The 12,581-nt window shown below is 63.2% G+C and overlaps 3 protein-coding genes across 3 annotated transcripts; all 3 read right to left on the bottom strand.

Moving 5' to 3' along the window:
• Position 1: 1 nt before the first annotated feature.
• On the bottom strand, positions 2-2,583 carry CHLRE_03g173165v5 (uncharacterized protein). Its single transcript, XM_043060913.1, has one exon. It carries the CDS (start codon positions 2,367-2,369, stop codon positions 570-572), a length of 1,800 nt encoding a protein of 599 aa, XP_042926042.1. The 5' UTR covers positions 2,370-2,583; the 3' UTR covers positions 2-569.
• Positions 2,584-2,644: 61 nt separating this feature from the next.
• Positions 2,645-5,103, bottom strand: CHLRE_03g173132v5 (uncharacterized protein). Its single transcript, XM_043060912.1, has 3 exons — positions 4,480-5,103; positions 3,708-4,303; positions 2,645-3,612 (listed from the first exon to the last, which is right to left on the bottom strand). The coding sequence occupies exons 1-3, from the start codon at positions 4,529-4,531 to the stop codon at positions 2,827-2,829; spliced, it is 1,434 nt and encodes a 477-aa protein (XP_042926041.1). The 5' UTR covers positions 4,532-5,103; the 3' UTR covers positions 2,645-2,826.
• Positions 5,104-5,151: 48 nt separating this feature from the next.
• On the bottom strand, positions 5,152-11,913 carry CHLRE_03g173100v5 (uncharacterized protein). The gene is made up of 18 exons (XM_043060911.1): positions 11,628-11,913; positions 11,060-11,406; positions 10,560-10,627; positions 10,297-10,352; positions 10,060-10,105; positions 9,833-9,887; positions 9,611-9,682; positions 9,224-9,373; positions 8,889-8,979; positions 8,282-8,540; positions 7,963-8,092; positions 7,680-7,754; positions 7,322-7,436; positions 7,037-7,137; positions 6,717-6,791; positions 6,541-6,571; positions 6,191-6,324; positions 5,152-5,886 (listed from the first exon to the last, which is right to left on the bottom strand). Exons 1-18 carry the CDS (start codon positions 11,644-11,646, stop codon positions 5,701-5,703), a joined length of 2,010 nt encoding a protein of 669 aa, XP_042926040.1. The 5' UTR covers positions 11,647-11,913; the 3' UTR covers positions 5,152-5,700.
• Between the last annotated feature and the right edge of the window lie 668 nt (positions 11,914-12,581).

The following is a 12,581-nucleotide window of genomic DNA, read 5'->3' as shown; positions in this document are numbered from 1 at the left end:
TCTGAACCACGTCAACACGTGCGCATACGGCCATGGCCAAGCACATGGTCAAGCCATCTAAAGCTCTTCCGCCCGCTGCCTGCCCAAACTGTCACTGCTCGACAGCCACCGGTCCAGTCACGGCCAGCACTCTACGCCATCCCCAACACTGATGAGCGATGACCTGTCGCAAAAGCCGCAGTCCCCAGCTTGCCATCGCTCTCCCGTCAAAGCACCAACTTTTCTGCCGTCTGAACACGCTACGGTGGTGTACAGTTGCAACCCCACAGTTAAACAGCACGGGCAATCCAAGCACCACTGATCTTACTACGCCAGTCAAGTAATCGCAGAACAGTACTGTTCCCTGCAGTACGGTACACCGTACTCCATGAGCGCGCGCATCCTGCTTCTGGTTATGTTTGACAATCCGTATCAAGCTGTGCAATCCTGCGTCAAAGCGGATATGATACGCGCACCCGTCAGGGTGCCCCACTCTTCCGCCCCAGCGGCGCTGTCGCCGACCCGCATGCTCTCGCTCGCTCCAACCCTACAATTCACTCTAGCCCTTGCCCACCCTCAATACCGTATCACTACTCCAGCGCCTGCCGTGGCAGCACGCCGCTGCGCCCTCGGGCCGCGCTCCGCAGCAGCACCGCGTCCACCAGCTCCACCATCAGGTGAGGCGCCTCTGCGGCCAGGCGCGCGCGGCTGTCGCCCGCCTGCGCCGCCACCTGGTCGTGGTGGCACACATACCAGAGCTTGAGCCGCCCCAGCAGCCGGTCAAAGCCCCCGCCTCCACCACCACCGCGGCCTCCACCCCCACTGCTACAGCCTCCTCCTCCTCCTCCTCCTCTGCTGCTATTGCCGCCGCCGGCAGCGCTGCTACTGCCAAGACCTGCTAATGTTCCCACGACGCCACCGTCGCCGCCAGCGCCGCCGCGCGCCTCGCAGTAGCGCCATGCCCACAGCAAGCTGTCCACCACTGTGTCCGCACTCACGGAGTCGGCGATGGCGGCCTGGGCCACGGCGCACAGGTCAGGCAGCAGCAGCCGGTCCGCCAGGCCCGCCACAACACGCGCCAGGTCAGCCGGCACGTGTGCGGCCCCCGTGTACAGCCAGCGCAGCAGCAGCGCGAAGGCGTCAGGATCCGCGTCCGGCAGCTCCAGCTCCGGCGCGCGGCCATCCGCAAATGCGTCGCCCGCCAGCCGCTGCCGGAAGTAGTCGCAGCGCGCGGACAGGATGGCGCGGTGGCAAGGGAACCGGCGCTCGCCCACGGAGATGCTGAGGTCTGAGGTGCCGTCGGGCTGCGCGTCCAGCAGCACACCCAGGTCCGCCGCCAGGCTTCGCGGCGAAGGCCGGCCTGCGGCCCCAGCAGCTTCGAGTTGCCGCGGCAGCAGCGGCTGTAGCCCCAGGTCAATAAGCCGCAGCTCTCGGTCCGAAAGCAGGGCTGCATAGCCGTTGGGCAGGATTTGAAACATGTAGGACAGCTCTGAGACGTCTGTGAGCAATGTCGTGACGGTGCCGTCTGGCGTCACGCGGCGCACGCGCGCGCTCCACGACTCCACTGTGTAGAGGTTGCCGTCGCCGTCCGCCTTCACTGCGTGCGAGTGGTCGAAGCGTGCCGCACCGCGGCGACCGTCGACGGTGCCGCGCTGCCCCTCGGCACCCGCCAAGGGCTGCGGTATGAGGGACAGGTCGAAGAGGCCGGGAGCGGGTGGTGTTGTGGCAGAGGCGGGAAGGGGCAGCGGCAGGCGGTAGAGTGCGGTGCGGGTCGTGAACACCAGCCACCCCGCGCCGCCAGCACCGCTGCCGCTGCACCCGCGGCCCTGAAGCGGCGCGCTAGGTGGTGCAAAGGTCAGGGCCTCTATGTCCGCGGGCGCTGTGAATGGCAGTGTGCTGACCACGGCGAAGTCCGCCTTCGGTCTTGCCGCAGCGCTGGCGCCCGCCGTGGCTGTCTGGCCGCTGTGCCTGTCGCCCGCCGGCCCCCACCAATCGTCCGCGGCGCGCCAGGATGCCGGCAGCTGGATGCGCAGAAGGTTTCGAGAACTGGCGACGAAGAGATTGCCGGCGCCGTCGGGCGCGAGGCTCTGCCACGCCATGAGGGACAGGCGCGCCGAGGGGCCGTCGCCGTCCGCCAGCCCCTCCTCCTCCACGTCCCCGGCCACCAGCGTCACTTCGCTACCCGCCAGCCGCATTATGGCATGGCCCAAGATGAAGTACACGGAGGCACTCCAGTCGTCCCAGACTAGCCCTTCCATGGTCGGCTGAGGCGGGGCCGCGGCATCTTCACTGTCGTTGGCCTGGGCCGCCGGGACCCGGTCAAAGTATTGCTGCAGGTGCGCGGGCTCAGCTGACGACACGCGCAGCTCAAGCGGCTTGCGGCTGAGCATAAAGCCAGGTGCGGTGTACGTGTCCGCTCCTTCCAATTCAAAGAGTTGTGTACCCAGCGCGACGAGCGCCTGCACGCGGTAGTTGCTGCCAGCTCCATCGTCTACAGGCAGGGCGCGCAGCACCAGCTCTGTATGCTGCAGCGATTCGACGGAAAAATCTATGGAAAGCCTGCATTCCGCGTGCTGTCGGCAAGGAGTTTTTGTGCGAGCCATGATAGCAAACTCTCGTGTGTCTAGCTCTGCCAACGATGGTTATGCTGGCATCACTTCAAGTGTCACGCGTCAAGAAAGTGAAACGAAGGAGGTGCAAAAGAAGCGCAAGAAAATGGGCGGTTAGCACGAAACCCTGCAGGAACCCCTGACCAGGGCCCAGACCCACCCCACAGCCGCGCCGATCCTTTGCATTAGCATGGCCCTCCCTTGTTTTTGGGCCATTTGTCAAGGGCCATAGGACACATTACTCCGCCGGTCTATGTCCTCTGAGTCTCGATGCACACGTTGGGCATCCGCAGACACCACGCCACCCGACGACGTTACCCGTGTGCAAAGGAGAGCCCGCACCACCACCGCCATGGCAAACAGCCGTCAGTGCGGCACCCACACAGCCATATGTACTGTACGTGGAGAATCGGAAGATCACGGCACCATCGCGGTGCTGCGTCGAAACCCTACCGGGCAAGACACCCCCCTCTCGCGTCAACGGCTGCGCCTGCGTCAGTTGCTGCACCTGCGCCCCCAGCTGATCGCGGCGTGCCTCAAGGCCTGCGAGAATCTCCGCGGCCCATTCCATGTGCCGCGTGCTGGCCTTCTTGTACGTGGCCTGCGTCCCCTTGACCTCCCGCAGCAACAGCTCTGCGGCCCTTTTCGACGCACGCTGGGCGTTGACGTAGTCAACGAGGGCGGTCCAGGCTTGCGCGGCGGCGGCCCCGCCCGCAGGGCCGGCGCCATGTGCCGCCGCCGCAGCCGCCGCGCCCGCGGCTTGCGCGGCGGCGGCCCCGCCCGCAGGGCCGGCGCCCTGTGCCGCCGCCGCAGCCGCCGCGCCCGCGGCTTGCGCGGCGGCGGCCCCGCCCGCAGGGCCGGCGCCCTGTGCCGCCGCCGCAGCCGCCGCGCCCGCGGCTTGCGCGGCGGCGCCCTGGGCCCAACCCACCCACCAGCGCGGCTGCTCTAACTCGCCGTCGTAGAGCACGGCATGCGCCATGCTCCATGCCAGCTTGTCCAGCTTTTTGGTGGCTGGAGTACGGAGCTGCGGGACATGGAACGTGGGAAAGGAGAAAAACTTTTGTTAGTAAAGGCGCCGCTTCCTTCGGCCTCCGCCTGCCCCACCTCCGCCTGCCCCACCTCCGCCTGCCCCACCTCCGCCTGCCCCACCTCGCGAAGCTCGTCGTCGATGCGGCAGCGAAAGCTGCGCGCCAGCCAGGCTGCGAAGTTTGCGGCGTAGTGGTTCTTGACGTTGGTAAACACGCCCTTCGACAACGGCGGCAGGAAGGGAGTCAAGCCCGACCTGTTGACGCGAGCACCCGCGGCCTCCTCGTCGCGCGGGAAGTGCTCCTCGCAGACGTGCCGGAACAGGTCGTCCTCAGGATGCTGGTCCCGCTTGGACGGCCGGCCCCTTTTCCGGCCCTGCTCGGTGAGGTCACACACCGACACAGCGCAGATCGCCGCGTACATGTCGTCCTCCACCAGCTCCGTCTTCCGAAGCCGGCGACACGTTGCGCAGTGCGGCTGCAGGCCTTGACCTTCTCGCCGTGCGTCCTCGCACATGCGGACCGCTACCAGCCCTAGCAGGCACAGCGCCTCAAAGCGCAGCCTGGTGAGGGCCGCGACCAAGAAGTCAACGGCAGCGAGGCTTTCCTCGCGCGTGACCGCCACGCCATCGGCTTCTATCTTCTCAGACAGAAGTCCAGCTAGACCGCATTTGGTCGACGTTGTGTGGTCTGCGGGGAATAGTAAAGGAAAGCAGATGCGTGACCAGATGCCAAGTAACGCAAAGCCTCGACACGTTGTGCGCCCCTCTACCAGTCTTGCGACAGCTTGGCAGCATGCAGATTGCGAGCGGCTGCGGAGGGGCTGTGATGAGCGGACGGGCGCTGGCGGGTCATCGCTCCCCCACCTTTCTCCTCCTCCGCCTTCTCAGCTTCGTCTCGGCGCCGCTTCGGTGCCATGGCTGGTCCGAACGCGTCCACTGGGGGTTGCGCCCGGACCAGGAAGAAAGAGGCGTGAGAGCGAGCCGCTACAGAAATGGACAACGGTGACAGGCTCTTTATGACGGCTCGCCGTCTGCTGTGTCTTTGAAGCACATTTACGACGTACAGAAGTCATACTGCGCAAAGCCATGGCTTGCTTTTCGGGCAACCTCGCGAAAGTCAATTGTGCGAAGGCACTTCTCGCTCCGCCCGAATTTTCCCTGCCACCTATTTACATGCAATAGGCATTAACACATACTAATACGTAGCAGCCGCGGTTTGCGCCAGTATGCTATGTTTTGCCGACGCACCAGCCACCAGGCACGGACAACAAAAAAATCACACAATCAACACGGGCCAGTCAATTAGCGAGTATGAGTATAAGCCGTGCTGCCGCTTGACCTGGTGTCAAGCGCAAGTGGTGCAAGGACAAGCATGCACCACTGCAACCAGCCGTAGCACGGGAGAGCGCCAGAGCGGTTCCCCCTCGGCTCAATTGTGGTCCGTGTGAATACTGAAATGTATCAGACCCGCTCATCCAGGGCGGTCCCGTCCTTGCAATGCCATATCCCGAAAGTAATTACGGTATATCCTTGCCATACAGAATCGTCTCTACGAGCAAAGAATGAATCATGCCATGCACCGATCTATGCACGCCTGCATGGCATTTGCTTCGCACACATAGTCACTATGCGATACTTGCCTTCATCACAGTTTACGCACCTCCTGCCGTAATCTCATGTGCTCCTTGCAACCGCAACCACCGTCTGCATCACGAGCTCGAAAACTTGAAATGAATAGGACACAAAATGAATAGGACGCAAACATGAATAGGACGCAACCGCAACCGTACCTGGTTGCATGATTGCATCCTCCGTAAGCCCTCCTGCCCATTGCCTCCTCCTGTGCCAGCCCTCCTCCGCTCTACTACCGTACGCACGTCACCACGCGCCAAACTCAAGCAGATCACCATACGGCGTCTTCGCTCCAGGCACCCGTTCCCAATGACTGCCCGTACGCATTCCTCTCCACTTGCCATGCGCTCGATCACACTACCGGTACGGCGGTACCTTGCCTCCCCCCGGACCCCCGCGAGCCCACGCTGGTAAGCTGTTGCAATACCCCTTACCACGACATCCGTTGCCACTTCAAGGGAACAGGTCCCACACCTTAATCCAGTCAATCTGGAAGGTGGAGTCGGCAGGCGTGCACGGCTGTCCCACGAAGTTGCCGCACACCGCCAGGTTGGCAATGAGGTAGAAGGGCTTGTCAAAGGGCGCCAGCGGGTTGGTGGACGTGGGTACGGCGCCCGTGTACCACGTGGGGGAGGGCGACTGCAGGGCAGGGGCAAAGGAGGAGAGGGAGGGGAGGTCAGGAGCGGCAGGGGGAGAGAGGCACACAGGAGGGGAGGGACGGGAGGGAACAAGAAATGTGATCGGGAGGGAACAAGAAATGTAATCGTTTTTGCCTAGGAAGCGCGAGGAAAGGGAGCAGGGCAACGCATAATGCAGCGGCTGGCCATCCTTGCGGCCGACACACACGTCGAAGTACACGCTCCACGCACCACGCAAACCCACTACCGTATGTTATGATCTTGCCACCCCATGCACAGGCACAAGCGTGATAACATGCACCTGCCTGTGACAGGTAGCTGACAGTGACGCCGTCGATCATGAATTTGAAGTATCCTGCGCCCCACTCCAGCTGCGCAGTGAACCAGGACGACATACCGGCGGCCGTGCCCGCGGTGCTGTAGGCGGGGCTCAGCTGGCCTGCGGTGTGAGCGGGGCAACATAGCGCGAGGGCCGGTGTGTGCGGTGAGTGACGAGGGTGTTCCTTGCTGTTGGCATTGGCCGCAGCTTCCGGATGCAGCAGGTCGAAAGCATACATGAGGAGCGCAACAGGGCCGAACGTTGACGGCAGACGCAGTGACGAGCACACATGCGCCTCCCCTGGACGGCACGGCATTGACCACCATGAACACTCACGGGTGATGTAGTTGCAACCAACGTAATAGTTCTGTCGAGGGGGCGGCAGGAAAGAGTAGCGGGGAAATGAGTGCGAGGGACGGTAGAGGGGTGAATGTTGCCGCGTGGGCGTGTGTGCGTTGGGCCCTCGCTACGGTATGACAGGGCACGGTCCATTTGCAAGAGCAAATCCTCACCGCGCCGCTGCCGCCGCCAAAATGCAAAGTCTGGGACACAATGCCGTCGCCGTTCTTGGTTTCCATGATGTCGATCTGAATCAACGTTGCAACGTAGGTATGTGTGTTTCACGATATGTCAGCGACGTTGTCAGGCATCCGGTTCCAGAGGACACGGCGGCACCCAACTTCCACGCATTGCACTTTCACGCACAGCCGCCGCCGCCTGTACGACTGGGCGCGATCCCTGGATACAGCTTGATGCAATACACCTGACGAGTCCTTTGCTCCAATACGCAACAACCACACAACGGCGGTAGTGGCCGGGCGCCCCGCCCCACCTCGCCGCCGTTGCACCAGCCGTCTCCATACGCGGAGCAGCCCACGCAGTTGGTGCGCGGCGTGTCGGGAAGCATCCAGAAGGCCGGCCAGGCGGAGGCAACTGCCACAACAGGCATGGAAGCGGTTGGAATTTGGTTCAGTGCGTAGTGGTATCGGGCACGCGATTCAGCTAGCCCATGCCTGCCGGCGCGCGCCCCACTCATCCCTGATCCCTCTCTCCAACCAAACCCTCCCGCCCGCCGCTCCCTTACTCCCGCCCCTGCTCTGTACGGCACCACACTCACCCAGCGGCACCCGCATGCGCGCCTCGATCAGCAGTGGCGTGTTGGCGTCCAGGTAGCGGAACGCGGCCTTGTTGCGAGAGAGCATACGGGCGCTGCGGGTGGTGGTGCGGGACGTCTGCGAGCACACAGGTGCAGGCATTGGTTTGCAAGGGCGAGGGCAGGCGCGTTCTCAATGGTACGGCGGGATGCGCGCCCGCCTGGGCCAGTCTGGCGTATGCGGGTGGCGGGATTGCAACACCGCAGCAAGCGGCGGGCGAAGCACCCACGGACGTATAACGGGCACAAAGATAAGGCACAGGCACCGGTGCACTAGGTACAGGCACGCTCCGGCGCTCGCAAGGCCCAATCGCCAACCCACCCCGCATGCGAAGCTGGCCTTGGTGTTCCACGCGTTGATGGTCAGCACACTACGGCTCACGCCGCCGTCAATGATCTGCACAGTGCCGCAGCATCACAGCACCGTGAGGACAAGCCACATTGCCACACAGGACACGGATGTCCAGGCTACGGTATGCTGCTCAGACGCCAACAGCCCTCGTGGCTCCGCCACATGTCTCTTCTCCCGGCGTCCGCCCAGCAGCAGCCGCCCAGGCCTGCCCAGCTGTCCGCAGCGGGCAAGAGACCTGCCGGCCGCGACTCACGTTCTCCGCGCGCACTTCCTTGCTGGTGTTGAAGTAGCACGTGTTCTCAAAGGTGCCCCACTGCGTAATGCCGTACTGGGAGCCGTCGCCGGACTCAAAGCCCCAGCGGTCCGTATCCAGGCCGTTGAAGCTGCGAGGGCGATGCAAGCACCAAGACACGGCAGTTGGCACGTACGGCCGGCACGGTACCGTAGACCAACAAAGCAAGACGCGTCTTCACGTTCAACCCCCTAGCCAGCACTGTGCGAGTGTGCCCATGTCTGATACTCCTGATGTGCGGATGTGTTCATGGGCTAGTTGGTCACCCCGCCGCTCGCACCAGTTGTCAGTGGTGCAGGGGCTGAACTCCTCGATCCAGCGCAGCTGCGGCCCGCCGGTGGGCTGCGGCGGCGAGGGCGGCGAGGGCGGCGGGGGCGGCGAGGGCGGCGAGGGCGGCGAGGGCGGCGAGGGCGGCGAGGGCGCCGGCGCGGACGCCGGCGTCATGTCGTAGGCCCGGATCCAGTCCACCTGCATGGTCATGGTGCTGGTGTCGGAGGGCGCCGTGCAGCCGCCGTAGCCGCAGATGCCCAGCGTCAGCACTGCAAGGGCGCGGTAGGAAGGGTGACGAAGGTGTAAGGGGTGGTGGCATGGGAGTGAGGCGTGCGGGATGCCAGGTACTCGGCGGCGTGCGCTGGGTGCTGGCCACTGGGCTTTACAAGCGTGCGCCTATGTAGCATGATTCTGGGGGTCGAGAGGGACCGACGATTGCCCCCGCCGGCCGTGGCCCTTCGCAGCGCGCCAATGTGCACTGGCCACTTGAGGCCGCTCGTCCTCTAGCACACCCCCTTTCCACCCACACGCAAACCCCATCATACATGCTTTGAGTTTGGTCCTCGCAACCCCCTTCAACCCCATGTGTACAGCAGCTGCACATCATGTGCACGTACCCATGTAGAAGGCGCGGTCGTACGGGGCGTACGGCAGGGCAGCCTTGCTGGCCCAGCCCGTGTACCACTGGCTGGAGTCAATGGATGAGGTCTGCAGCCGCCGGATGGAGGAATGAACCGTAAGTAGGTGCAGCGAGGAGTGTGAGAGATGGGGCGTGGGGACTTGCTGACTGTCGAAGTGCAGCGATGGACATTATTCATCCTGGTGACCGGCCAACATTGCCACGCGGCAAGTCGGCATACATACACACATACGCACACACGCCGACCCTCGCTATGTTGCCCTACCTCTTGCACACACACTCGCGCGCACACGCACACACGTACACACACACCTGCACTCCGTCCACAAAGGTGGATATGCGGGTGGGGCCCCATACCACGCTGACGGTGAACCAGCGCGACGTGCCGCCGGCCTGCCCCGCTGAGGCCAGGCTGGCGGCGACCGGCGTGGCGGGCAGCGTGCTGCAACCCTGCCAGTAGATCTGTGATGGGAGTAAGAGGAGTGGGATGGAGACACGTCACACGCGGCACACGTCACACGCGACACACCAAGGCATGCGCTAGCTAGGGACAGACGAACGCAAGAGCACGCACGCGCACGTGGCGCCTTTACCCAGGCCCCACCCATGTCCATGCACCCCAGCCTAGTCCAGGCCCCACCTTATGTCCATGCACTGAAGCCCTTTCCAAATCACCCAAGTCGCCCGCCCCACGCTCACCGGGTTGTCTCCGCCCGAGTAGATGCGCTGCTGCACACGGCCGTCGCCGCCCATCATGTTCATCAAATCCATCTGCGACACGCGACAGCAGCAGCAGCGGCAGCAGTAGAGGCACGTGCAATCGGGGCATGCGGCGTGGTTTGGGTCGCAGAGGCGGCGGAGGCGGCACATGTGAGCTAGCAGTGGTGTGACCAGCGGTAGGTGTGCTGTTGGCGCACCTACCTGTCCATTGGCGCACCAGCCGTCAGCAAAGTCGCCACACCCCAGGCAGTCCGTCCTGAACCGGTGTGGGCATGAAAGGGGCCGTGAGGTCAGGTGCGGCGGTACGTGCGTGGCCGCGTTCTACATTCCTGGAGCTCCTCAAACCTTCCCTGCCACGTGTTGCATGCGCTGTACGCATAGGCGGCCGTTATTACGCGTTGCCGCAATCCATAGGAGCAAGGTCTCACCGTGCGGTGTTGGGAAGCAGGGCAATGAGCGGCTGCGACGACGCCCCTGCAAGTCAATGGCATAGCGACAGGCAGGTCGTCAGGAAGCTCATGCGCGGATAGGATGTTGCCGGACCGAGCACACACAATGAGTGGATGACCGCCACTGCCGCTGAATGGCTGGACCTGCCGTGTGGTTACCAGTTCACCACCGATGACACATTTAGCTGAGGCCACAGCCACCACCGGCACACTCACGCAGCGGCACCCGCATGCGTGCCTTAATCTTGATGGGTGTGGAGGGGTCCGAGTACCTGCAGGCGTCCAGGCGGGGGCACAGCTCGCTGTGGTGACTGTTGAGCCGGACGGAGGATGATGCAAGCATAGCAGCACCAGCAACACGCAACCCTACACACCCAAGACGCGCCCTCACGGGACACGGGTACGGCTTATTTCCCACAGAGCCGTATGCTTTCATATGGTGTATGCTGACTGCAAGCAGCCCCCGCACGCGCACGCACATGAAGGGCTTGGCGCCGCGGCTGATGAGCCGGCCGCTGGTCCAGCTGCTGCCGTAGCTGTTGGTGATCTGCAGCAGCCGGTTGCAATAGTGTTACAGGCGGCGTGGTGTGAGTGCGGTGTATGATTGAGTGCGGTGTGCGGCGGGGGGCTCTTGCATGCGTGCAGGTGGCAGATAGTAAAGCGTGAGCATCACCGGTCCACACCGCATCACACGCACGCACGCACGGGCTCCTATACGTCCCGACTCGCATGTTGGCCTTCGCACACACGGCCCGCAGCCACGAACCAGCCATCGCCTTTCGCTGCGGACTCAGCGACACGGTAGCCTCTCACAACCAGGGGAGCCTCCCCTGCTCACAACTAACAAAGCGCTGCAGTCCCCATCCACGGTCACCACCCACGGTCCCCATCCACGCACGGTCCCCACCCACGCACGGTCCCCGCCACGGCGGAGGGGACCGTGGCGGCGCCAACCAGTAGCATTTAATGCCCTGCTCACCCCACAGGTGACGGGCTTGCTGACCGCATTGATGGTCAGCACGCCGCCGTCGGCGCCCGCCACGCCGCTCTCCACGCGCACGTTCTCACTGGCATCCGAGTTGCACTGCAGCTGCCCGTTGCCCCACTGCGTGATGGAGTTGGTTGTGTACTGCGAGCCGTCGCCATTGTCGTACTGCCAAATTGCTGTGTTCAGACCGTTGTTGCAGTTGGGGGTCCCAGCGGCGCAGGGGCTAAACTCCTCGGACCAGATGAGGACCTGGTTGGCGGACGGCGGTGGCGAGGGAGACGGAGGTGACCGCAGCGGGGAGGGGGTTGGTGACGGCGGAGACTTGCGTCCGACCACGCCTGCGGGCGGGGCAAAGTGGGCTGGCGGGGTCAGCGCGAGCGGTTGCGAGTGTCTCAGGGTCGCGGGTCAAATGAGCCCCACACCTTTGCACAACATCAACACGAGAGGAGAGCAGCCGCTTCCTCGGCCAAGTTGAGCGCACCAAAAGCCTGGCATTGCCGCGACCCACGCGGCGCCGCGAGGTCCCGCACCCCTTTACACAAAATAAGAGTGCTCGCACCTGTAGTGCTCAACCACATAGCTAAAATCGCAGCAAGCAGGAAGCGTCTCATTTTCAAGGCCGACAGCGTGGGCCGACAGCACTCCGCTGTCATTTACGATCACTGCAGGCAAAACTTGTATGTGCGTATGTTGTGCACACTTTTTCCCTGTGTGTGTAATTTTAGGGGCGATGCTGAAAGGTCTTCCGCAGGAAGTTGGGCTAAATCCTGGGGCTAAGTCAGGGGCTAACTTGTGACAGGTTGTAGTATTGTCTCCACCATTGCGTGGCAGTGCTTATATATGATTACAGTCTGCCTGGCATGAAGGCATGACTTAGCTTGAGTCATGCAGGCAGCCCGCCAGAGCCCGCCCGCCCACCCGCCGCAGCATCGCGAATCAGTCCTTTCGCCTCCCGACCCCATGCAGCAGCACTGTTCCATCCTCGCACAGCTCACAAGCCTTTCAGAAGATCATAAGTCAGAAACACGCATAGACTTGCCGCCGTCGTGACAAAGTACACGGCCATGCGACGACAAGTCACCTTACAGTGTGAGGGCTGTGCGACGCGACTTGTCCGGGCCCGATGGGGCCGTCCCGATGGCCATACCCCAGAACCCCAGAACTCCCCAATACTTGACTGGCTGATATTATATGCCCCGAGGTCTCACCTTTGTGTGAGGGTGTCCCCCTTCACCTGCTTACCTTCGCCCGGCAGAACGCTTCCCCTCCGCAGCGCTTCACCTCTTCACCGCTTCATCTCCCTCACCGCTACAGACCTGTAGAGACCAAACACGCTCGTGACCCCGCCCCCATCCAAACGCAACCAGTTGCCGGAACCGCTTCTATGAATCTCCTTGACTGATAGTTCCCCGCGCCCGGCATGCGCAGCTGGCACGCGAGAAATGTGGCCAGGTGCGGCTGGCATGACACTCCCCATCCAGCTGCATGCAACACTCTCACGCTTTTGCGTAGG

Source organism: Chlamydomonas reinhardtii, chromosome 3 (assembly GCF_000002595.2).
Source record: "Chlamydomonas reinhardtii strain CC-503 cw92 mt+ chromosome 3, whole genome shotgun sequence".
In the NCBI taxonomy this organism is placed as follows: Eukaryota; Viridiplantae; Chlorophyta; class Chlorophyceae; order Chlamydomonadales; family Chlamydomonadaceae; genus Chlamydomonas; species Chlamydomonas reinhardtii.
Note: the sequence above shows the minus strand (reverse complement) of the source record. Positions and strands in the feature narration are given on the sequence as shown.